The 27,046-nt window shown below is 43.2% G+C and overlaps 1 protein-coding gene across 2 annotated transcripts in view; it reads right to left on the bottom strand.

Moving 5' to 3' along the window:
- Positions 1-27,046, bottom strand: part of SFMBT2 (Scm like with four mbt domains 2) — a 103,444-nt gene that overhangs the window by 62,421 nt on the left and 13,977 nt on the right. For both annotated transcript variants that reach the window (XM_023918780.2, XM_086886439.1), the window contains exons 3-4: positions 23,110-23,204; positions 20,166-20,406 (exon numbers count right to left, since the gene is read on the bottom strand). In XM_023918780.2, the coding sequence (XP_023774548.2) occupies positions 20,166-20,406; positions 23,110-23,204 (336 nt within the window). The remainder of the gene's footprint in view (positions 1-20,165; positions 20,407-23,109; positions 23,205-27,046) is intronic.

Below are 27,046 nucleotides of genomic sequence, written 5' to 3' on the forward strand. Positions count from 1 at the left end.
AATGCACACCCTGTCCCCTCCAATCCCCCAAACACGTGCCAGGACAGCAGCTTCATTCCCTGCAACCCTGTAAATCTCTGTGCCCTGCCTCAGCCTCAGCACATAATGGGTTCAGATTTATCTGCCTCTCTAGAGAAATAAGAGATTAAAAGCACATTCGCAGTCCCATGACAGCACACAGGCACTCCATTCAATGAATATGAGATACTATTATCACATTAGCAACTCTTGGGATTTTATCTAGTTTTCTAGTAGCTGTTTTGCTGAGAGCCACTCCTCTCAGGTCATGAGTTTACATGGAAATTCTCTTTTCTTTTTTCTTTTCTTCTTTTTTTCTATTTTTTAAATATATACATTTTTATTTTTATTTTTTTTCCAAGAACAAGACACTGCAAAGTGCAGGAGAAACCTTCAAATCTGAAAGACCGACAAGACAACGGAAAGAACGTGGTTGTTTTTTTACTTTTCATGACTGTTTTTCCCCCCAAGGCACCCACTTGATTGGCAAGAACAAGACTCAGAGATCTGAACTGGTAAAATAAAGGAATGGTAGCATAAATAACTTATAGACATATAGCACCTGAAAATAAGCTACTCCTTGCAAACACCTCAGCATGCCCCATGGATATATGTGTCCAACAAGCAATAATATCCAATTATGCTAACTTTTGTCCATGCCTAAAAAAAAATTGACCAAAAAACAACAAAACATGCTTCATGTTGGGTCACTTTTTTTTTTAATAACCCTGGATCACCAGCAACCTGTCGACACCTCTACTGGAGAATCCCCATTGGAACCCATCAACCTCTAAACAGCAGAGTTTTAATTTTCTCATATGCTAAGAACAGCATCTTAAACAGCTTTATAAAATGGTTTAAGATCTTTCAGATTAATCTGCTAAGTGACAACACTCTCAGTGTGGAAACTATTTTTATCATTAAAAATTTAACACTTTCCTAGGACTGGAATGAACAAAAATAGTTAACAAGGGGAATTTATAGCTGGGCAGGACCCAGGCAATTCTCCATCCACTGTAAAATAAACTAAAACATCAGGACCTCATTAAAAGATAAATTTTCTAAACCATTCAGGATGTTCAAAATTTAATATAGATATATAAATATACATATACATATATTAGATACAAAAATCATATATATATTTAAGATACAATAAAATAAAGCTGCTGGTGACAGAAAGAAATGTCCAGAGCCTGGAGAGAAGGATCACAGATCAGCAGGAACGCTCCTGAAGGACAGCACAAGGGAATTCCAGACACTCCATCCAGCAGGGATGGGTGAAATTATAGTGGAGATCTGCTACAGGTCACCCAGCCAGGAAAACTAAGGCTGGACAGGGCTTGGAGCATCCAAGGTCTAGTGGAAAGTGTCCCTTTCCACAGCAGGGAAATGGAAAAATATGATCTTTAAGGTCCCTTCCAACGCAAACAATTCTGTGACGAGATATGCAGTTTTTTAAAAGCTAAACAGCATATTGCAAAAATATAGAAATCTTACAATATTGACATTTTCTTTTAATTTTAAAGTTGTCACACATTCGATGCAATATTTATAAGTTACGAAAATATTAACATATAAATGTTGTAACTATGTTATAAAGGTCTAAATGATGGAGTCGAAATGAGATGTCTTTATATCAAAATAACATAGAATGCTAAAACAATTTGTTTAGACTTCACCCATCAAAACAATTTGTCAAAACTGACATGTTCTCACAAAATATTTCCATTTTGATAAAACAGCATTTTGACAGGAAACGGTTGAATCCCCACATTTTCATTCGTCTTGCTGAACTATTTACATCCTTGTGAACCAGACTGGATGTGAAAACAGGATGGGGGTTGTGCTGTCCCTAAGCAAAAGGCTCAGGCTGTTTCTAAACCCTCCCCAAGACCTTCAGGGCTGGGAACACACTCCACTGCATACCCTAGAAATCCAGACCCCCTATAAAGAATTTCCAAAATAAATTAAGTAAAACCAACATTTAAAAAAAAATTTACTTAGTGCTTTAATGGCACTTTCTTATAAAAATGACTGTTTGCTTTGAATTCTTTTGTGGGTTCCCTGAAAAAAAAGACAAATGGGGCTAAAGACATCTTCAAAGAAATTTCTTACTTAAAACTTCAAACAGTCTTCTGTTCTCACAGCAGCAGAGTTCTGTGGTTTGAACTGGATCACAAAATAATGCAAATTCAAGCCAGAAAAGAAAAGAAAGTGCATCAAAAGCTGTTGATCTGATTTCCTTGTGGTGCAGCCATAAATACCATGAGACCCCAACTTCAGAGCTCAAACATTGCCTTCTATACACCTGTCTTAAATAAAGTGTTTAAGGAAAATATATAGAGAGGATTTTCATGGAAACCAGAAGCCATAAGCAACTGTCCATCAAAGAATACAGGTGCTCAAAAGACACTTCTGGACCAGTCCCATTCATTTGAATTTACAGCAGGCTAATGAACAGATGCTGGAAGGAAGTGTGATGTCTGTAGGAGTATGTGTAGCTCTTGTATTCTCTGAGTAGATGATCCTTTAAGCTGTTGATTGATCTGACTGCTCTTAATTATCTCACTTAAAAAAAAAACCAAAACAGAATAAGGGCAAATTTCAAATTAATGTGTAGCCCATGTGAGCTACTTAATTTATTAACAATATCCTGCATGTTTTTTTAATATTCCTCAAGATACATGGAGCTCTCTTTTTTTTCAGGCTATCCAAACCACCCTGATCTCACTTCCAAAAGAAGATTATGCTGCAGTTTCTATGGTCTTGACCCAAGAAAGGGCCAAGACAGACTTCAACCCTTGCATGCCCAACTCTGCATGAAAAAGAACTCCTTCATTAGAAAAAGTAAAGAGGAAATAAAAACCAGACAAAGGCATGAACACATGCTTTAGGTTCTCATCTGAACAGCTCCCTTGCAGTTTTTTCTATTCAACTACACTGAATTTCAGTACAACGTGACTTTTATCCTTCCTGCAGCCATTCAGGGTTTCCAGAAATTATCTGGGTCAAAACAAGCAAGTTGATGAGCCAAAAGCTGCCTCGCTGTCCACAGGACACTTTGCTTCCAACATCCTTTGAGCCCTTCACAGACGCGCGCACCGTTCCCTTGGGTTTCTCTAGTCCTTAATTAACTGCTATCTTTTTAACAATAAAAAGGAAACGAGGGTTTGGGAGTTTCTTTTTCTTTTATTGAAGCTTGCACGGGCTACGAACTCCCAGCTGCAGGAACTATGGGTGGAAGAGGTGGATGTGGGATGCTGTGGGAGAAAACCACCAGTGCCTGCAGACAGGGCGAATGGATGTTATTATACTGATTTTAAAGATTTTTTGATGATTCAGATTCTTGTGAAAGTAGCCTCCATTAACTCAGTGCAGCTCAGGAAGCTGAACAAGACACTTTATCCTGGCAGAAGGGTCACCACCAACTACACTGAAGCGCTCCCATGCAGTAGGATCACCTGTCCTCACCCCAAACACAACATTATGGATACAAACACACTCTTCTGAGATCCCACTGCTGTGGTTTTCTGCTTCCAAGTCAAACTGCCCAAGATCAGAAGAGAAATTTGCCTCACAGATCCCAACAGCACAGAGTGCTACAAACCCTTATCAGCCTGCTCTGACTCCCTGAGCACAACAGCCTCATGCACCCACCCAGCAGTAAATGATCTACTCATAAGTACTGTGATTAATTGCCTTCCTTCAGTCAAAGTCAATACTTGGATTGCACTGAAGTATCTAAAGCTTTTAAAAAGAGGGATAAGAAAGAGAGGGGTGCTGAAAATGGGAAATGAGTCTGCTCTATCTTGATGGTGTTACTTATCAATTGCAATCAGATTATGTAAATAAGGAAAAGCAGCAAATCCACCAGCTCTGCCTGCACTTGTCACATCCCTTTGTTTCAAAGGCTTCACCTGAGTGTGATCAGCACCACCCAGCCTGGAATCACCCAGACACAGCCCTGCTCTCCCTAGGGATCTGGGAATGGGGGAAGAGGGGAGACAGATACAGGTGGGCTATGGCAAGAGGAGAGGGAAATTAATCTCTTCCCATGCTTCACCTTCCAGGGATGCAACCAATTAATTCACCTGGTCCTTCAGCATAACAAAAAGCCACCATCCAACCTTAACAAGGTTGGAATTTAAGGATGATGCATTCAACTGTTTAGAGCATTTACCATGTAGTTATAGCCTAGGTTAATGGTTGAGCTCATTGATCTTAGATGTCTTTTCCAACCCAAATGATTCCATGATTGTTTATTTTTAAGGTGTTTTTACACTGGTTTCACCTGGAACAGAATTCTGCAACGTTGTCACCTAGACTAGGTACCCAAACCCAACCTCATTAACACCACCACCACCAAAACTGGGAAGGGAATGCAGAAATATCTTCCGGACACAACCATTTTTAAGTGGGTGTCTTGGTTTAGGGCAAATTTTGGGAGAAAACTTCTGAAGTGGTCTTCAGAAGTTCAAGAAATTCAAGCAGCCCCTCCAAAAACCAGTTTGGGAGGTAAACCTCCTTTGAGAAAAGTGAAGAAAACATTGTTTGTTTAACAAGCAACATATTCACAAGCACAAAAAATAAGTAATATTGAACAATGGAACCTCTCTCTGTTCTGAAGAGATGGCAAATTCAGAAAGTCCTTGTCACGGGCTGTAGATCAGCTCAGTCTCTTACCAGTCCCTCTGGTGCTGGAAAATGCCAAGTCCTGGGTCCTGGTGGGCCACAGGCATGAGCTCCCCGTGTTGGGGTTTCAGTCCAGAGCAGAATGATTAGCTCCAAGAAAAAGAAAAGCCACAGTGTGGGGAACTTCTCTGCCTCAGCTAGCTAAAAATGAACTAAAAGCAAAGGAGAGCTCCCTCCTGCTCTCTGAGCTGCAGACACATCAGTGAGAAGGAAAACTGAAGCTCTTATCTCTATGTTTTTGTATACAGCCACCTCAGACTTTCCACCACTTCTTCTCCCACCCTTCACTCCCAGACTGAGTTTGAAAAGCACAGAATTCAATATCCAGCACAAGCAGAACAGATGACTGGGGATACAAGAAGCATAAAGTCAGTTATCTGACCTCTTGTATCAGCAGGTATAAATGAAGGCTGATTATTCTGATTTTGTTACAGAATCAAACGTGGCAAAAATGGGCTGATTTTAGTCTCAGTTACTTCTGAGTATTATATATAAATTACAGTCATATATATATATTATATAAATTATATAAAAATTAAAGTCAGAGTGTTTCAGAGTGGTTTGTGCTCCTCCAAAATTTCTCACCTGAACAGAAACTGCACACTCTTTAAACACAGCAATAACACTGCTCTCTGCCCCATTCAATTCTAGGTACAAGGTAACTAAATTTCATTGTTGTCAACAACAGTCTGAGAAACAAATCAGGACTGGCTGACTTAAATGATCTTGGATGTGTACAGCGTTCCTGAAAGGCATTTCTGAGAGCCAGGCAATGGGTGGATTTTGAAAGCTCTGCACACACCACATAACCATAGGGGTTCTCCCATCATTAGTATCAATGTCCATTAGGGTGATGGCTCACTGTGAAAATGAGCATCCAAACTCTGCAGCTCCTGGCACTTAACCCCAAGCCTCCACGCACATTCCCTGATTATTTTTTCTTTCCGTGTGCATTAAGCACCATGCCCAGGGCTCAGAAGAGATGGATCATGAGCACTGAGAGCTCCAGCTCCCAATCTCCAGACTCAGGAGTCTTAATGAAGGCCTTGTCAAATCAGCAGTCTGGGAGCTTTCAGGGAAAAAGAAAGGGGACCTGGTATTGTGATTGTAATTTCTATGTCAGTTTTTATCCCATAGAGATAAAAAAATAGTAACAATAAAATTGTGGAGCGCTGTTACCCAGGGAAAATCAGCATTTTAACTGAAGTGCTCAGAAGCAAAACCAGATCACAGAGCTCAGAGTGTGACTGCATGAGAAGTTACGAATTCACCTGTATGAGACAGAAGTAAATTCCCTGCACTTAGAAGGCATTAGCACGGTCATTTCCTTCCAAATTGTAGCCCCTCTTGGTGAAAGCGAAAAAAGTATTTAGCCATCTTTGCAGGAAAAGAAATTTTCTGCTGCAGGTAGACAGAAATGCACTGACAAATGTAAAAAAAAAATTGTAAAATCCCAATTTAGATGTTTTGAAGGTCATGGGGGAGCTTTGTGCTGCTTGCCCAGCCATCAACCCTGGTAAAGTCTTCCTGTAGCATTCCACAGCTCCTTGTGTACTAGTTCCACAGCACAAACATAGACAGAGGAAAAAAATATGTCCACAAAGCAAAATGCTAAATTCCTAGATAAATCCCATCCAAGTCAGAATTCCTGACCACAGCCAGAACAACTGCCAGCCAGTCATTAAGTTGGTTCAGACCTGAATCAGTATTTCTGGGCAGCACTGGACACACACTGGCCCATGCCAGCAGCAGGTATGAATTGGGGTCTTTCACATAAAATTGCATTGCCCCAGGTGTCACTGATGCCACACAGTGGAAGAAAAAAAGCCCTGGAGGCTTCCTGAACACCAGGCAGCCTCCCCTTGGCTTGCCTTGGCAATAGACACAAGAGGCAGCCCCATCCCCTGTGTCTTTGGGATCTCACAGACCAGCCCCAGACAGATTTTGTGGCATAAAAACACCTAAAATTTATGGGCCATTCCATCCAGGGATATCACTGCAGTATAAATATCCTGCCCAGGGCTCTGACCTTACACCTCCAAACTCCATCCAATTATCCCCCATACCAAGTGCTTTTTCTCACTCCCAAACCCCGTGGTCTCTTTCTGAAGGATACTCTTTGGAGACTGCTCTGTAAAACCCAACAAATTTACAGCAGCACAATGTTCTTACATAAAGCATAAGCCAGTTCACTGCACAATTATGTTTTTTGTCCCTGGTAGTGCCAACAGTCTACAGCAAATATCCACTACAAATAAAAGCATCAAAATAATAGAAGACAAATAGAAGGATGCGATGTCCAAGAAATCCACTCGGATTTGGGGTTGGGATTTTGGGTTTTTCTTTTTTTTATTTTCTGTATTCTACAGAAAAAGGAGAATGAGTGGGGAAGATGCTTGCAGTTTAATTTCAGTTCAAAAGGACTGAACTTTTGGTTAATGCTTAAAATTAGGGGAGTTTCTTTAGAATCATAGAAGGGTTTGGATTGGAAGGGACCTTAGAGATTCTCTTGTTCAAACCCTCTACCATGGGCAGGGACATCTTCCACTAGACAAGGGGGTCTCAAAGTCCCATCCAGCCTGGTCCTGAACACTTCCAGGGATGAGGTGGCCACAACTTCTCCCAGCAGTGTGTTCCAAATTTTTTCCAATTTTTTTTTCTTTTCACCAGCAGCAATTTCAAAGTAAAAAGCAAGCCATTACTAGTTTCAGCCTGACATCCCCAACACAAAGATGCATCCCAGAGGCAAGAGGCAAAGGGATTCTTTGTTGGAAAACTCTGTCAGGACTCAGGGGGAGCTTGGTGCCCCTGTGCTTGAGTTAGTGAGGTACAAACAGCAAAGCTGGACTTGTATGGTCTAATTTAAGGATTTGCCTTCAATTCTCCCCAAATCTCAATCCTCACACCCAAAGATTGGGACAACAGTGGAACCATTCCCATGACCCAGCACACTCCCAAATTATCATGGAAATAGCAAACAAGCCTCATTCACCACGACTCAAACTTCTGACACCCCATGAAGCAGAAACATATGTTTTCAAAAGAAAAAACCCCATCAAACTCATTTCACAATTTACAGTGCGTTCTGTAATTAATCACATTTGTATTGCCAGCTCCTAATGACTGAATCCCGTTTAATCACTCCGGAGCCTCTCGGCTGTGTGATGTGAGCACCACAAATCAGAACCTGGAGGGCCTGATGAGCATTCATCATGCATTCTTCCCGAAATTAATGGTACAGTCGAAGCACAGCCAGGCCCCATGAGGTGCTCAACATCCTATGCACAAAATACAAATTCATAACCATCATCACAACGCCATCAAAGAAATACTCCATCAAGACTCATTTTGTGCTTGCTAAACATGTGTTTTCTTCACTTGGAAACAGAAAAGGGGCTTGAACTATAAATCCCAGGATCAAAATCCCAGGATCCCCCGAAACTTTGAAGAGTTTAAATCTGAATTGGAGATCAACGTGGAACATTATGCAAGGCAACGTCTGAAATGAGAATAACAATGTGCTACAGGACCTGAAATGGAAGCAGCTTTTCTACAGTGCTCTAAATTTCCTTTGAATTTAAAACTTTAGCTTCTCCATCAACCTGGGATATTCTGGTTGGAGATGATGATGCTCCCCAGTGAACCCAAATGCCTTCACTGCTAAATCAAATATTAGTGCAGAGCCATGGTTCATTCAACTGGTTTGTGAGCCCTTAATCTCATCTTCATCATGCAATACTTCCTCTTAAGTTTTTTTTGGTTTATTTCTAAATAAACTTAGATGTTCCACATGAAGAGGCTTTCCCAACAGATCCACCTGCTGATAACCAGGCTGAAAAAGTCAAGGGAAACAGAAGAACTGCTCAAAGCAAAGCAGGAATCTATCTAAGAGGTAATTTCAGCAATAAAAACATTCAGGGTGTAGATGCTTCACATGGGCAGGGACTCCTCATTGACCTTCCCAGAGTTATTTGGCACACGGGAACTGCAGGATTTCCCCCTCTCTAGGTTCTGTACTCATCATGGCAGAGCCTCTTCAGTAAAACTGATATCACACATAGCAGGATGATTTCCTGAATCTGGAAAGGTTTTCCCTGGATATAATTAATCTTCTACATCAACTCCAGCACTTTAGGATGCAGCTACATTTTTACACCTAAAAACGCTGACTTTCCCCTCATTTCTTCATTCCCAAGTGACAGCGTGGGCAAAAAACCTTTTTTTAGCTACAAACACAGGAGGTGGACGCTCTGCCTCACAACACAAAACAAACCATCCATCAGGATGGGTTTCAGCATGTCCCTAAGCTCATTTGTGGGTCTGGGTTTTACTCCTTCTGTGACCAAAATCAAATGGAAGTGACACCATGCACACAGAGACACAGAAACAGATTATTTGGGAATTTGGAGCCAAAGTTTTCCTATGTCATGCAAAAGGGCCAGAAGTGACCCAAAATTTGGTATCTGGGTTAGAAGAATTGATTTTTAGTTGTCAGCAGGGAAATGCTTTATAGGAGCATCCCTTAAACCTCCACACTGCGTTATCAGCCACCTCCACGGGCTCCAGGAGCATATGGTCTGCTTCAGCAATCCAGCCCCTTCCACGGTGACTGGGAGCCCACATTTCATGCATAATGAAGGAAAAATCAAGTGCAAGTCACAGCTGGTTTGGAATCATGCTGGTGCTTGCATCTGCCACTAGCAGCTTCCCAAATTCACTCTGTACCTGTTCCTCACAAATCCGAGGTGCACCTGAAGGAAAGCTCTGCTGAAGACATGGCACTGGACATGTTTGTTTGTCCTTGGACTAAAAGAGCTCAGAAAATCCTCCCTCAGCTCAGGACTAAAAGATATAATTTAATCTTCAAACTGATTAAGAAAAGGTCCATTGCAGAAAGGTGTACTTCAGCTTTGGCATGCTCTGGATCAAATCCCTTGTGCTGCTCAACCAATGCACAAAAAAAAAAATCACCTCCTTCTCTGATATAAACACCCAAAACTGTAACTTAGAATATCAAAGACAGAGGGCTTTTTTAAGTCTCCACAGATGTCTCCAATACAGATTAATTAAGTCTGACCATCCTTTACCTATTATATCATTAACTACCTAAGTCTAGTCTTAGATTTGAGGTGGTATTTCCATTCCAGAACTCCTCTGGGGAAAATTATAAGAGACTGGGGAAGGGAAATTAAATGCAATTATCAAGAATTACTATTTAAAAATCTCTCAAACTAATAATTTTTAAAGAGTATTTTATTAAAAACTCATTCAGCCAGACATTAATTAAATTGACAATTAGAAAAATGAGTGGTCTGCACCCACTGTTATGCTTTCAGGGTCAATCCTCCCATTTTTCTGTGGTTTCTGGGCTTTTTAGCTCCACAGCAGATGTCACAGGACATGGTGTGAGTGTGGAAGAACAACTGTGGACATTCACTGCTGGATTCAAGGTGTGCAGATCTCCAGAGTCATGAGCAAGGTGCACATGCCAGTGGTGTCTGCTTGAACAATGACACTGCAGTCTCCTCAGTGACAACACACCAAGCCTACAAATGGGGCTATGGTAATTCTTCTGTTCGACACTGAACAGATTCTCAACTTTTCTGCATCTTGTTTCATATTCACATGGTCAGAAACAAGGAACTGGATGACATCAAACACTAGCTAAACTCAGAGCAAAGAGGCCAATAGTTCTTAGTTTTGTGGGGTTTTTTTAAAGAGCCTCACAGAGACTGATTATGAAATAATTTACATCTTGGCACTTAAATGTATTGGGAGGATTTTACTCTTTTATTCAGTGGATGGAAGAAGTTTTTTCCAAGAATTGTCGAAGAGAGATTTTTTTCTGAAATAGTGTCAAAGGTACCATCCAAAAATCCACCCTGCTCCACTTTCTGCTAAAGAAGGAGGAAATCTCAGGAAATCTCTACTCACAGAAAAGTCTGGTGTCTGCTCACAGCCTTTTCCTGCAGTATTTCCTCGGAAATGCAGCTTCTTATTGAAAGTCTCTCTACCTCACACTGCAATTTACTCCTCTCCTGCCCTATCTCTGTTCCTCCAAAACATGCTGCACTAAACATCAGGCCCAAAACCAATGGTTTGGTCACAGTGAAGCTGCAGACTGTGATCAGAATCATGAGCAACAGAAGGCAAAGCCATGGGGTCTCAGCTGCTCACCTCAAGTGCTCCAAGCATCCTGAACAGAGCCTGAGTCCCACTGAAACGAGCTCTCCTTGCAGGAGGTCAGGAGCTGCTGCAGAAATTGGTTCTGCCAACATTTTGGGCTGGATAAATCAGCTGCTGCAGCTCAGCATCACTTGCAAGGAGTTTTGCTGCACATTTGCTGAAGTTTAATGCTTTTTCTGTGCTATGGGCTTGAGCCTTGAGCTATAAAGATAGAATTGACTAATAACACTAACAAAAAAATGAAACTCCAATCTGTGTGGGTTTGGACAAGCAAAACTTCCTCAGTTTCTAATACAACCTCTCTTCTAATACAAAGCCCTGATCATATGTAGCAGAAACCTCATGGGATCATCATCTAGCCAGGAGGGATAAATTTCAGTTCTCAAAGTTGCCCACTACAAAATCAACTGGTTCCACAGGGAAAAAAAAGGAAGAAAAAAACGAAAAAAGCACTTTTTCTCCTTCTCATGGCAAAAGCAGCTAAGAAATGCCTCATTTCTTGCAATATCAAACACCACTCCATGCAAGGTGTGGGGTTGAGAGGATCCCCAGCTCATGCTGATACCTTCCCAAAGTTAACTCTACCCCTCCAAACACCCTTGCTTTTATCTCTCTACTGTGCCTCATTTGCTTTTCACTTGCTGGTCCAGCTGTGAAAACATCAACTGGCTTCAGTCAGTCCTGCAGCTCCCAAGGAGAAATCACATCCCTGAGGATTTTTTAGAAACTATTGCAAAAGACATGGAACACAGAGCTAACACATACCCTGATTTCCTCCTGGTCATTTGTCATGACTGCCAACCATAAAGAAACTTCACTAACACACCCAGGCCCCTTAGCCTTGCTAAGAGCCTGAGCTTGAAAACAATTTCCATCTCCCTGCATAAATCTCTGATATCCAGTGCCAAAGTATCCAAGCCTCGCTGGCCATATGGGGCCAGACTCCAGAGCACTTTGGGCTTGTTCTAGTCCTTCAAGCAGCAGCAAATTGGGTGCTGAAGGCTTTCAAAACCCAGAAAAAAGATCTTCTTGCTTACAATCAGAAATGACCAACAAGCTCAAGTGATTCTCCTGCTGGATAATGACCTCAGCTGGAGTCCTGTAACACCTCCAGCTGTGATGGTAGAGATGGATGGCTCCTCAGGTTTTAGGAAAAGAAAAAAAGTCAGGACTGTGCTCTCTGCCTTGAAAACCCAAATGCACCATAAGGGCAGGATGAAATGAATCATTCTCTGATATTCAAGCATCTTCCAAACAGCGGAACAGGTATCAGGAGAAAACAAACAGAACCGAGTACAGTGCTGTGTACAGAAATGAACTAATATCAAGCTTGACTGAAAAAGTTGATTAAATTAGTTTAATTTAAAAGCCCAAACAAACCCTGAAGGAGGTTCTTTGTTTATTGCTTTTTACCAACAGCACACTTTACAGAAGAAGCACCATGTGGGCATGAAATATTCATTCATTAAATCTTTCATAAAGCTCCACACTATTGGTTTCACTCAGGATATATTTATAACTTGTCAAAGTCCCCGAAAATCACTGCTTTCCTTTCTCCCCCCTCCAGACTGTTTATAAAAGGATTAGGCTTTCAGTTTTCATTGCAGTATCCCTGATCCTCAGCTCTGCTGTTGCTTGTACACAAGGTTCTGCTTCTTTAATCGTAACAGGATTCATCGTTCAGCCTTCCCTGCACCGCCCAGGAGGGACCCTGACGATGCTGCAAACCTTCATGGAGGAAGGCAGCAGCACCTGGACATAAAAGTCAGAACAGAGAGTCCGCCCAGGCGAGGGAAAAGCAGGCAGAGAGTGGATTCATTTCAGTAGGGCCATGTCTTTCAAACCTCATCCACTGGAGAACCACTTCTTGAACCCTTCCTTGGCTGTCAGCCAACCTCCAGATTAAACCCATGCTCTGAGCAGGGTTAATAACACACTAGAGTAAACAGTGCTGCATTATCCTTGGTGTTAGCTGTAAAACTAAGTAATATTTTTTTTACAAGGTTTGCTGACTACATGGCTCAGTCCAGTACAGGAACGAGGACAGGCTATAGTTATAGATGAAAAGCATTTTCCACACAGAAATCTGCAAAAAAACAGGATTTGCATTAGGGGACAACTGCATCAGTGAAACTGTCAGCCCTCTAAGGACTTGCACTGATATCTAATCTAGGTGTAGGCCAAATATGATTTTTCCAAATTATCCTTAGTAATACTCTGGCAGGGGGTAGAATGGGATGATCAGTAAGATTGTTTCCAACCCAAACCCTTCTTGGTTTCTATGATAAAAAAAGCACCCAAATAGAGATGCTGAACAAGCACTTGAGGTGCACTGCAGGGTCCTGAGCAATTTGGTGTCCCCAGCCACTGCAAACAAGCCAGCTCTGCTGGACCACAGGCTGTCTGGCCAGGCCTGCTCCTCTTTCCCTTCCTCCATTTGTTTGTGAGCATAAATAAATATAAATACAGTATAAGCAGATGTCGTTGTCCCTGGAAACTAGGCTTGCTGGGCATGTTTCTGCTGAAACGGCTTCTTACTGGAAAATTAGGTTTTGATAAAAGTGTGTTTCTTTTCTTGCTTTTAATAAACAGAGCCTATTTCATGTGCAAGCTCTGGGCTTTCTTTTTTTCCACTGGAAAACTAAATCTTGCACGGTTTCAGTTTTTCAAATTCCTGATCCTCAGCAAGGGCTGGGCTCCCCAGGCACAAGAACATCTCACAGGGCATCAAGGAGGAGCCAAAACCTCCTGAGACAAAGTCTCACCCAGGCAAAAGGGCAAAGGAGGGACCAGCATCCACTCCTGGGCTGCTGAGTCTGCTCAACTCAAGGCAGTTTTTAGGGTGCTTAAACCCAAAGACAGCCATCCTGATGTTTTTGAGTGGAAAAATGTTACCTGTTTTTCCCCAAAGGAAAATACTGGTGAGTACAAAGCGGAGGCTTTCAATTTACGGTTTCATGAAAGGTGAAAAGGAACTTTTCTAAGCCAATTCCACCAGATGCTCGGGAGAAGCACAAAGAGTGACCCCAGCTGATGAGACTTGGCCTCAGGGAAAGCTGTTCCCTTCCAAGAGAGCTGAGAGTGCCCCCAGGCCACGTACCTGAGCCACAGGGCCCCTGCAGAGCCAAATGTGTACATTCCTAAAGACCTCTTCTACTGCACTCCCAAAAAACCTCAAACAAAAAGACCTGTCTTTAACCAAACATTGTTTTTTCCCCTCGATTTTCTCCATCACTCACAGTGGTCCCAGCCACAGCCACAGCAGTGCACACCTCAGATTTCCCACTCAGGAAGTGTTTTTTTGTCTCAGTTTCACAACTGAAACATCAGGATAAATCATTTATTCCCCAATCCAACTAATAAACCTGCCAGCATCTCATCCCTGCAAGGCTCTCTGCAGTTATGCCTCTGGACCTGAAAAATTATATTAAAAGGACAATCAAGACAGAAAATGTTGACCTCAAGCCCAGCAGACCTGAAGATGATCAAAACCCTCTGCATTTGATGAAGTCTACAACTCGAACTTCTCGCAAAACCTGACCCACTGGCCAGGCTGTGCCACATTTACACAGTGGCTCAGCAATTAATTACATTCCCAAAGGACACCTGAGGGCCTGTTAGGCTCAGTGTACCCCAAAAGGGCCTCACTTGGCAGTATTAAGTTTTTTGAAAGTAACTAAAGCCAGTGGCACATGCAAAAGATTTGCAGTTTGACACAATAGTGAAAAGATCGTTTTCCCTATCAAGACAATATTATCCTGATGCCACACAAGCCACAGGCAGACTCTTGAATTTCCACATCCCAGGCTGAGGGACCTGAGTCACACCAAGGAAGAGAAGGAGAATCTACTGAGGGGGGTGTAATGAAAATATGTTTTTCTCAGCAAGTCTGCAAGGGGCTATGAGGGGCTGGATGGAAATGCCAAGCCATGACATGGTCCAGTGAATTCCAGCTCCTGGAAACTCCCAAATTACACCAGAGTCAACTGACTTGACTCCTACTACACCAAATTTTAGCCAAAGCCAGCATTTTTACCTCCTCTCCTCCCCTTTGCCGTCATCAGGAGAGCTAAGGAAAAAAAAAGCTACTTTTTTATGTGCTTGTTAAGTATAATCTGCTAAATGTTCTATGCCAATGCATAAAGCTGCCTACTATGCTAATAGAATATTTAATTGACATTTATTTGCTGACTAGTTATTTATGCTAACGTCATCCCTGCATAATTAATAGTCTGCTAAAGTCAACTTGAAAAGCACATATAAAACAGTGTACTAAGAGTCATTTGCAGCATTTAAAATAAAGAAATCCTGCCATCTATTTACATTAGGTTAGTCTAAACTCAGTTTTGATGGAATAATAGGATAAAGATCGGGCAGAGATTTTAAAAAACAGCCCTGTATACTGCTTTAGAAACATCCACAGGCTTTGACAGTGCAACCTGCCAAAGAAGATTTCCGAGTTTCATTTTACTTGGCTCGAGGGTCCAGTTCTTAGCTGATGTAAAACAGCATAAGCTCAGTGAATGCCTACTTATTTTCTCCAGCCTCAAGGTCTTAGGAAGTAATATTTCAGGCAGAAGAGCTAAACCAGGGCCAGATCTGCTCTCCATCCCAGTAAAAAAGCAAAAGGAGAAGCCCACCCTGCCCATCTGATCCCTCTACCTGTGCTGTAATCACAGACAGTTTAATTTTTACTTCCTCTGGGATGAGATTACCAGAGGGAAGATGCCTTCATTTAAAAAGAAACAACAAAACCAACAATACCCATGACTGTGTTTTCTGGAAGGGAATCTCTGAACACCCTCATCCACTGTCAGAAACATTATCTCTGATCTGTGTGTCCCTCTTTTAAGAGCCCGTGGACACGCTTTGCATTCAGCCAAGGAGCTCCAATAATGATGCTGAAAGCCAAGGGTATGAGCAACATCACCCCCACCCTGAGCTGTTACCCCAAAAAAATCCTTCTGTGTGCCTTGGAGTGACATCAAATCCACACCTGCAACACAGCAGACCATCTTCTGGCCACCCAGAATCACCATGCTGTGAATTCTGACAAGGCCAACCAGATCCATTTCTCCCCTCCTTTACACCAGTAACCTCAAAGAGCAGGTTTTTGCTCTGTGATAGATTCACATGATAATATATAAAACCAGCCAAACAAAAACAGCAGTAAGTTGTTGTTTGAAGGCAATCCAGTATGTTGTGGCACAAGTTTTATCTCCCTTTTCAACCATATCCTTGCCAGAATCTGACCCAGCACTTGGGATCACAGTGAAATTTCCTCCTTTGGCCTACATCTGGGGTAGGAGTTAATCTCACCTGAGAGCCACATGAAAACCTAAACAGTGACCAAATGATGGTGTTTCCCTCCACAGAATCCCTGGGCAGGCAAAATGCTTTAGGTCTATCCCTCTTAATGGTATATTTGATGATTAAACTTTATCAAACTCAGCATCATAAAAGAGAAGGTTATTTCAATCCAGGATCGGACTTCTGAACTTTAATCCTTCTTGTATTGATGCAATAGGGAAGTAAAAGCTGCTTTCCTACACAGAATCACAGCGTGATTGGTCACCAAGCCCTGGTACAGCCAGCATTCAGAGGTTTCCCATTCTGCACCAGTCCACACCAAAATCAAAATACAGGCATGGTTCCCTCCTTGTTGTACTTCTTTCCATCTCCAGCCTCCTGGTCAGCATGGCAAGCAGACTCCAGCTGACAGAGAGGGCATATAGAAATGCTCTGTCTGAATTTCCATCTGTCAATAACATTAAAGCAGAGCCACTGCTGCAATTACAAGTGTACAAAACAATCCCATCATCCGGCATCTTTAACTGATTCCAGGACGCATTACAACAGTGCCAGGAGAGACTGGGCTCAGCTGTAAATCTGCAATCTGCACAAAAACCCCCGAGTGTCAATCACAGGACGTCCCTGCTCTTTCACGATGCATAATTTAGCTTCTACACTTGTCAGGTTCTCCACGCCGCTCCTGCGCCCGATGGTGGATGTGTCCCTGAACTCAACTGTCATCAACAGTGGAAAACAGCACATGGAAATGAACAGGCTAAAGGACCCCTCATCTCCTTTCACTAGCCAGGAAAGTTTAGCTAGGCTGTAATTTTTAATGCTCAATGGGTGAAACAGCCCAAGGGATGAAGGATGGTGACAAAACCCGCTCTTTGAGGAGGAAGAGAGCATTTGGGTAAGACATAGGAGGGGATAGATGCTATCCCTGTTTCCATGCAGGCTGATATAATGGGAGAATTTTAACTATCTGATGGGAAATCTACCTTACATCCCACCCTCATACTGCAGGAAACAAAGCCTCCCACGCAGCCCTGCCACTGCCAGTGAACTTCGAAGCAGGTTGTCCTTCCTCATATGAATTACAATTGCTGAAGGGCCTTGTCAGGAAGGATGAAAATTTCACACTCAGCTACATCAGGCAGTAGTTACCCACTGCTTACACCACAGCTAATATGCAATAAAGAAGAAATCTCTGTCCCAGGACGTGACATTAGAGCTGATCAGTGCCAAAGCTACAGACCATAAGGACAGCTTCACACTTGCCTCAGCTAGTTCATGAATAAACATTCAATTCATTCAAATGAGTTCTATATTAACTAATTTAAATAATTTTCATTTTGCTTTGAATGGTAAACAGATCTATTCTGCCAGGATAGTTGAGTTTGCAATTCAAATTACACACCGATTTGTAATGAGAAAAATATAATTAATGGCAAAGCTTGAAGTAACTACAATTTTACTCCTTTGATTTCCTGTGGAGGAGGGGGCTGGAGCATGAAGCTCACAGGCACACGTGCACTCACATCATCCTGCCATAAACCAAGACATTTTATTGCCACCTCAGGTACTCCTGATCTGGTGATTGCACCATCACGTCACAGGAGGACAGAACATGACTTGACATTTTACTCACAGGCCACAGGCACCATGATGCAACCAACATCACCCCATAAATAACAGTGCAGCAGTCTGTAAATTAATCAACTTCCTTCGATTTGGATCATAAACTACAATTATTTGGCAGCCGCCTCTTAAAAGCTCTGAGCGTGCTGGACTTTAAATCAAGTTCTATTGATCTGCTGAACTGAACCAGCCTATTTTGTTGCATCTCTCTCCCATCTAATGAAATTCTTTGTCCCATCACTCTACCATTCTTGTCTGGCATCACATTTACGAGTTGAGCACCGATCAGTCCAACCTGACACGTAAGCAGAAACAAAGCGCCGTCCCAGTGCTGTCATTCTGGCTGTTAAACAAGTCCATTTTGGCAACTCTGCTTTTTAACCAAAGCCTTCAGCTCCTGATTAAAATCACAGCCTAATGACAGACAACCAGCCCCAGCCACGCTGTTTGCACGGTCCAGCCAACAGATGCACTCACTGTCATCAAGATGCGCAGAACTGATGCCTTCAGAACTGGGTCCGTGCTATTTAAAGCTGGGTTTTGTCTCTCCCAAAGGTTTGACAACAAAATAAAAGTGCAATCCTAGAAAGGTTTGAAAACAGCTCCACAGAGTTCATAGAGAAAATCAGTTTCTCTTTTCCTAATGCGTAGGTCCTATGATTCTGTAAGTCTTGAAGGCTCAGATCCTCTTGGGCATTTTAGATGCCTCATTTCAAAATATGAACCAAGCTCTTAAATCCTTAAATCTCTTTTGAAATAACAAACCATGCATTTAATTTATTCTTTTTGAAAATTATACTGTGACATACAACAAAGTTTATTCGCTGAAAATGGGAGGGGGGGGTGGAAAATAAACAAACAAAAAACCCCAAACTAACAGGGCAATTGCCCACATTCAGCACCTTGGTGTACAGTTACATCACCCACCAGAGAAGGGATGTAGGACACACTGCACACTTGCAGTCACTCAAGCAAGGCAATTCCCACAGAGTGGCCACTACACAAAGGGCAAATTCCAACAGATCCATGAAAAACAGTTGCCTCAGGTTGTAAGGGAATTGTTATTTCCTACTATGACATTCAGTAAGTTCTCTTACCCCCCTGACCCTCACATTTGAGATTTAGTCTGTAGCACTGTACACCTTTCTGGTAACGCTGATTGTAATCCACATAATAAAACGTCTTTTAAAAGACCAATAAAATAAAATACCTCACCCCTCTCACATCAGCTTGATTTACTGGTACTAAGGCAAGAGATTTCTCAGCTGTATTTCTCTTCAAGACTGTTTTTTTGGGTTTTTTTAAGCAATCAATCTTGTGTTTATTCAAAACACACAGACCAGAACAAAAAGATAAGTTTAGCTCACAGTTGGGCATATGCAAGGCAGGAATGTCAGCTTTGATTCAAAGACTCTGTCTACAGCTCACTTCAGGGGGAAGTCAGGGAACACTTACTCCAGGAGAATTCCCACGTGGCACACAACTGGCACAGCCACACACAGCAGAAAGGGAAAGAGTAACTTCAGCAGCAGAACCCTTAAATCAGACTTTCCTTAAATGTATGCACAAGCTGGAGGCTGAATACTCATCTCTTCTTCCCTTGATCCAGAATAAATGGGATATATGGCAGGAATACTTAGGAGCAACACTGACAATATGCCTCTGCTTGGAGCAATGTAGCAGCAAGGATACACCACAGCTGCTCTGTTGATGCACATAGCCTACATATATATATATATATTTATATTCTTATACACTGGTGATCAAGTTGTATTATTAAAAAACTGCTCCACATGAGCCACTCAGGAACCTACAACACTTCCATTCAGCTGCTGTGCACCTAAGAGCTGCCAAGCAGGACATGCCCTAACCACAAATGACCAAATTCTGCTATCTTTAATCATGCAGATCTACCATTGGAATTAAAAGCTGCCAGAGTCTGGCAGTGGAAGGTCTTAAACTTTCAGGGAAAACCACTTTTGAGTGCAAAGTCAGCTTCTGATTTTGATTACACCCAAACTGATCTTGCTTATTTAGTTTGCTCTTCTACAAGAACAGAACAGCTTTCTCCCCAAAGTGAAAATCACAGCATTGCAGTTCAGCAGGAAGAAGACATCTCCCTATGGAACTGCCTTCTGTTGTTACCAGCTAGGGCAAAAACACCTTTGCTGGAGGCTGACTGGCAAACGGAATCCTGTGGGGACCCGACCCTGCCCACATCACCCAACACCAGCTGAGGACCTGGAGTATCCATCCCACACCAACCAGAAATCTGGAGATGAACCCACAGCCCAAAACCAGTGCACAACCCTAACAAACCAGGCAGAACTCACCATCTGGAGGCATCAGCACCTTGTTGTTCTGCGTGCACCAGCCCACGGGGTGCAGGTCTGCTGTCATCACATCACACCAGAAGTCTGCCCTGCGGTCGTCCCCGTAGCCGCAGTAACGGAGCAGCAGGAGCTGCCCACAGGTGGTGATGATTGTAGCCACCCAATACGTGTCTGGGTTGCTCTTGTTGGCCACTTCTAATTTCATCCCTGGCTGGAAACTGCTTTGAAGGCTGATTTCAACCTTGCAAAACGAGAAAGGCATGATGTTACTTTTGCTGCTTGGCAGGGAGACCCGCTTCCCTCCCCTGGAAATTCTGCCCTTAAAGAGATGCCCTGGGATAGGACATGATCTGATTGTGCTTTTAATCCAACCACCTCCCTGTCCATCTATATGAGCAGTTCCATTCCTACTGGCTCATATCCCATCATGCAAGTCCCACAGGTTCCAAGGTGCAGGAGTGGTACCTTCAGGTGTACTACATCCAAGGGAGGACTGGCACTCATCTTCAACCCCTAAATGCCACTAATGCCTCCAATACTGTCAGCATAACTCAAATGAGGTTTCCCACTGCACAGCTCCACCAGGCAAATCACAGGACACAACAAGGCACAAAAGTATGAAGCACCTCTAGGACTTAAGCCCAACTGCAATAATTAGCCACATAACACTAAAGCACCTCTAGAAACTTGACAAGTATCAGGGGCTGAATGCTGTAGCAGGGAGACCAAGGAGAGAACTTCCACTGCACCCATCCTCAGCAGCTCAAGCCTCAACCAATTCCCCCTCCCAGCACCCTGGAAAACAAGGTGTGACCAGTCACTGAAAATAAGTAAATTGTCTGTGTCACTGTTCTGCCATCTGATGGAGACGTCACTTCCATTTATCTCAGCAGTGATAGGTCACCTGTAACTTGCCTTAGGACACTGGAGATGCTCGTGCATCTCTTTTGGGACACTGCTGATGAACACCAGGGCCTGTTGTAGCACTACCCAAGTTCCAAGGACCACTGAGATGCCTCTAGCTGTTGCTGATAAAGAAGAGGTGGATGCCAGTGCACTGGTCAGGTGCCAGCCTTGTCTTCACAAAACCATCCAAAATGTAACCTGTCACTCCTTAGGAGATGTTTAGGGACAAGTTGTTACAGGTTTCTTGGAACCTTATCAGCTACTGAATCTAGAGGGATTATAAATCTAGGTAAGCCTGTCTCTGATTGACTTCCAATTGAAATGGCAGTTTAAAATAAATGTTTAATTACTTACAAAGATAAATACAACATGGTCTACTTGGTCAACTGAGGATTTCACAGACATGTGGATGCCAGTCTGCTGAGAAAACACTCCTCTGGCCCATCAGTAATCCCTCACTCATCCAACTCCAGCTTCTGCTCCCAGGGATGCCCACCCAAACCCATTTCTCATTTGCACTCCATGTGCCTTTCCTTGTGTGGGCACCTCCAGCAGAATCAATGCCCAGAGTCACAGAACAATTGAGAGGGGTCTTTGGAGATGGCCTAATGCTGAAGGTGGTCTGTGACACTGCTTTACTCAGCATTAAAACAGGATCTCAGCATTGCTCAGAGTCCTCATAAATAACCCAGGGTACAGGCTGGCCCATGTCCCAGTACAAACTGGATCTCCTGGCCTCCTCCCAGTACAGACTGGCAGCTGCAGCTCAAAGCACCTGAGCCTGATGCCTGCAGAGAGTGATCCATTTCTCAGTTTTCTCCCTGTGCTCACCATAGCACCAACAAGGCACTCCAGAAGCCAAGAGACTTGTGACTGGAAATCACATCAAGAGAAGAATCAGACAGATAATACAATCTTCTCTGACAGCTTTTGGGTTTTTGGCCAGATTTTGAGGATCAAGTTTCAGACTGTGAAGCAGTCACCAAGGACTGTTCCCAGCACCAATCTGTCCCACACTGACATTCCCAGGATTAAGGTGCTGTGAGACACTGCAGTCAACAGAATCAGCAGGATGAGCTGGGCTTCTCCACACAACTGAAGACATCCTTAAGGGCTTCATGAAGCATAAAACTTTCTACTTTGAGCCTGGAGAAGAAATCTGGGACATGATGCTCTCTCCAAACAGCTGCTGGATCAAGAATAAACTCCACAATAAGCATTCCCCTGCTACTCTCCAGTGTAGAGAATTATGGTCCTTCACCCTGCAATACTCTGGGTTAACTGTTGTTAAAATGAAAGCAAAATAGGGAATGGAGGACTGTACTGGCTTTTCAGATCTAGGTAAAAGAGATATTTTTCATCCTTTAGCCCTACAAAACAAGCCACAAAATTACCTGGAGACAAAGGTGGTTTGACCAGGTGAACTCCAGAGGTGCCTTCAGATGCTGCTTGTGCTAACACAGAGCACAGACTTGTCACTGCCACAGCAGTCTGCATGCTCCATGTTCACCCAGGAAAAGCACAGAGTCCCTGCTTCCCACACTTCTGAGACAGCATCTCCAGGCAGGAGGCTGAGAGGTGGTCTCCTATGAGCCACACTGAACTCTAGGGCTGAGTGACTCTGCCAGTCAGTAAATCAGGCATTAAAAGGAGCTTTGGGGAAATAAGACACTTGTGAGATTTATCTCTACAGGCTGGCATAGACAACAATGGATGTAGAGAGGAAAATAGGTGAAGAGAAATAAAATGAGTGCATTATAAGCAAAAGGAAAGACCAACACAAGCCCTCAAAAATGGAAAATCTGATGCAAGGCAGAGGATAAGGGAGTGGCACAGACACAGAACTCAAATCTGTGACTGCAAACACACCAGTGACACCTAACACTGGCTGGGGGCTATTCCCACTCAGGGTTTTGCACGTGTGGAGGGACAATTTCTCCCCAAAATGGTAAAACTCCACTACAGTTCTGCAGGGAGCCCCTGAAAACTAGAAGAGGGAACGTGTACAACACCCACAAGGCTCAGAGGAAGCACGTACGTGTTTGAAGGAGGTGTGGGGAGCAGCACTGGCTCCTGTTTCCTCCAGGAACTCGTCCCAGTTGAAGTCTGTGTCCTCAATGCTGGAGCCCTCATCTGTTCAAAAGAAAAAAAAAAAAAAAAGAAAAAAAATTAAAAAAAAAAAAAAAAAAAAGGAGAGAGAAAGGAAAAGAAAAGCAGCCTAAAACACAGCCAAAGAAGGCAAAAGTTGTGTCAAAGAGTTCAGGGTGAGAATAGCAACCAGTATAAACATCAACAGAAGGGAAAACAGAAAGCTTGCTCTAAGGATCTGTGTTTTGACCAGCTCTTACTACGCTTTCAGCAGACTCTGGGGCTTTAGCAGCCAACACTGAGACCAGAAATTACTCTGCTTCCATGGCAGTGGGGGCACAAAACTGTCATACACTGCAACAGGCACTTGTGCTCTTTTATTTTGCATTTGATGACTCCCTGGCTGCGAGGGAGGTGGCTGCCTGCCCACTATCAAGGAGGTGCAATGTCCTTGTGCCCTCAATTAACAGCACTGTTAATTACAGCAGTGCCCCCGTGATGAATTAGAAGATGCTTCTGTTGGCTGAGCCATGTGCAGACCAAACACCCCAACCCCTGGGGTGGGTGAGACCCATTTTCACTCCTGCTACCTTTCCTCTCCTTCCTCAGCATCACTGCACCCATAAATGGAAGATAAAGCCCCCAGGCCTCCCTCTTCCCCCAAGGCTACAGCTGCTTTCCCCAAACCCCTGAGCACACCTCTCTATTCCCCTACTGCATTCTTACTCCCTGCTCCCCTTCAGATCTGGGGCTCTGTATCCTCTCTCCCCCAAGCACACACTGCCCCACACAATCCCTCCCCACAGGAAGGACTGGACATGACCACTCTTTCTCTTCTTCCTTTATAACCTCACTGTGGCAGAGCCAAGACCCCAAACCATCTCTGAAATGCACACAGCAATAATTAAAAATAAATCTTCTTTCAGTTACAGAAAATCAGCCAAATCTGATTGTTTTCATTTTGTTCCCAAGCAATTTCACAAGCCCAGTTTCATCCCCAGAGCAAAAATATTTACAGTCTAGCAATAAGATCTTTGCAATAAGCATTTATCAGGCAAACTCTGTGAGACCCTTTACCTGCCCAAACATTCATCAGTGTGGTCATGATGTAATTAAAGTGACTCATGACAAACTGAATTAAGAACCCTCCCCAGACAGTTTTATGAAGAAAAAGGCAGGGTTAATTTATTGCAATTATTGCTACAGGTCTCCAGTTTCCAGGACCAGAGAAAATTATGTTGTGCAAGGGGAATCTCTCATTATTAAAAGGGGAAGACACAATTTTTATTTTCTGCCTGTGGCACCAGACCCACATAGGTGAGGGGGAAAAAAGGGGATCAGAAGAGGGGTTTTGAGACAGAGCTGGTGGAGGGTAAAGATCTGTCTGGGAGTTCAAAGCTGAGCTGTCAACACTGTTAAACACTTGCATGCTCCTGCATCAAGTCTGACTCCTTGCCCTGAACTCAAACCATCTTCTTAAATATGGAGATGCAAATCAACATTTACTCCAGTGATAAAGAGTCTACCAGATGACTCTTCAACTCAGCAAGAAATAACCCAATTCCATTATTAAAATCCAAAAATAGACAAATTCATCACAGAATGAACACTGGGCTTTGTTTTGACTTTTGCAATCACTGCAAAAACCTTCAGGCACAGAAGCTGGCTCTAGTTGAGATATCTGACCCAGAATGAGGGGTTTGTTCAACCTTGACTGAATGATAAGCCACAACATAACCACAAGGTAGGAGCTTGGTGGAAAAATTCTGTATCATGCAGGCAGGCAATTTAGATGAACAGGGATATTTTTCAGCCTTCATGCCTGCAACCCTGCAGAGTTAATGTTATAGAGAAAAGCAGTGTGCAGAGATTTCTGAAACCAAGGATGTTAGTCCATCAGTAGATGGGCAGAGATGATTATCCATTCAAGGTTTAAAATCGCTTAAGCAACTTTTTACCCTGAACAGAACCAAGCCCCATCCAACCAAAAGTCAGAATCACCTGACATGAAAATCTTTAAGTGCACAATCCCTTCAGCCTCATTGCCCCCTGCTCCTGCATCCACCTGTGTCTGTGGGGTTGGCATGGGCTGCTCCAACAATCCCAAGGGCATTTCCACCTCAGGACATGGACAGGACTTTTGGAACAGGCTGCCCAGGGCAGCGGTGGAGTCACCATCCCTGGGGGGATTTAAAAGTCACACAGATGTGACACATGGGGACATGGCTTAGTGTGTGGCCTTGTCAGTGCTGGGGGAATGGTTGGACTCAAAGCTCTTAGAGGTCTTCTCCACCCTAAATAATTCTGTGGTTCTGTGACTTCCAGGTCAGCCCTGGGCTCTCTTCTCTCCTGATCAGGTACTTCCATTTCAGAGCATGAGCCCTCTCCTTCAGCCCAGGATGCTCTCTGTGTACTCTCAGTTTTTATTCCTTTTTTTGCTCTAATTGCCTGTGTTAGTCAAGGCAAGATCTCCTTCAGCACCTGTCTCCTTTTCTCCAGCCCTCCTCAGCAGTCTTATGGGAAAGATTAATACCACAGAGCGTAGGAACTGAGTTTTTCCATCAGTTCAGTGCATAATCTCCAGCCCTTGCAAGGAGCAGTGTCTCCAAGGGGGTCAGAGTTTTCCCCAGAATCTGGAAAAAGCTTCTTAATAAATATAAATAGATGCTACTTATGGATGCACCAAGTCCTTCGCAACCTTATTTACCCTGACCTACTCTACCACGGGCCAGCACAGAGACTTTCACTGGTAGGTTCTTTCACATGCTGCCCAGCAAAATTAAAAACAGCACCTGTTTAACAAAATACCACCCAGATCTCTCCTTTCTAAACCCAAATTAGGAGGCTTCAAGGCCCGGAGGTGAGGCAGAGTGAGAGCTGCAGCCTTCCCTCCCTGTCAGCTCATTCCTCTCTGACACATCACCAGCCTGGCTCCTCTACCATGTTTTATCTGCAGACTTTATCAGGAAATTACTTTTACAAGGTCTGTAAAAATAATGTCAGAGTACACATTTATCACAGCATCAGTGGTTTATTTTGCTTCATTTCCACCACAATGAATTCTGAAGGGACTGTATGTTTTCAAAATGTTTTTTTAATGGACTTTGTTCCCTGCTGGAATTCTGGCAGGGGGGCATTCAGAAGAGACACAGGGATGAGACCAGCCCAAAGCTCCCAACACCACCCACACATTCAACAGGGCTGCACAGAAATCTCCTCATCCATCAGAAAAACCCAACTGCTGAGGAGCACAGGACACCCTGAAAGGTGATAAATCTGGCATTAACCCTCTTTTACATACCAGCTCTCTTTCCAATTATTGGTACTTGGGTCCAGAGCTTTTCCTTAATGAAAGAGTCAAGGCTGGCTGGTTTACAATACGGTGATGTATAAACAAGCCCAGGATGGCAAATAAAATCAACAAGTCATTATCTGCGAGCCTCTCAATGGCTTTAAAGTGCTCATGCATTGACACTATAAAAATGCAACTGTTCCAGCTGTTAACAGCCCCCTGGGATGTTCAGCTATGAAAATGAAAAGGGATAAAAGACCCAAACCCTGTGGCTCCAGAAAGACAGAATTTTATTTTTTTTTTCCAGGATTCACTGTAGGAGAAAGTGTTTAAGGTAAATTGTTTAGACATCTTATTTATAGCACCCGGATACACACACATGACTTTTTGAATGAACAGAGCACTGAAATGCTCCTACAACAGGAGTGGGGAGAGGGAGACACACAGATACCTTATCAACCACAAACACAGCCTTGGGAGAGCCATCAAAATCCTTATCCCCACTGAAATTTAGGCATTGCAGGCCAGTTCTTCTTACCCCCAAAAAAATCTCTATGGTTGGCCAACTGAATCTCATTTTAGAGGCTCCTATCTC

This window comes from Cyanistes caeruleus, chromosome 4, assembly GCF_971803275.1.
Source record: "Cyanistes caeruleus chromosome 4, bCyaCae1.hap1.1, whole genome shotgun sequence".
Lineage (NCBI taxonomy): Eukaryota > Metazoa > Chordata > Aves > Passeriformes > Paridae > Cyanistes > Cyanistes caeruleus.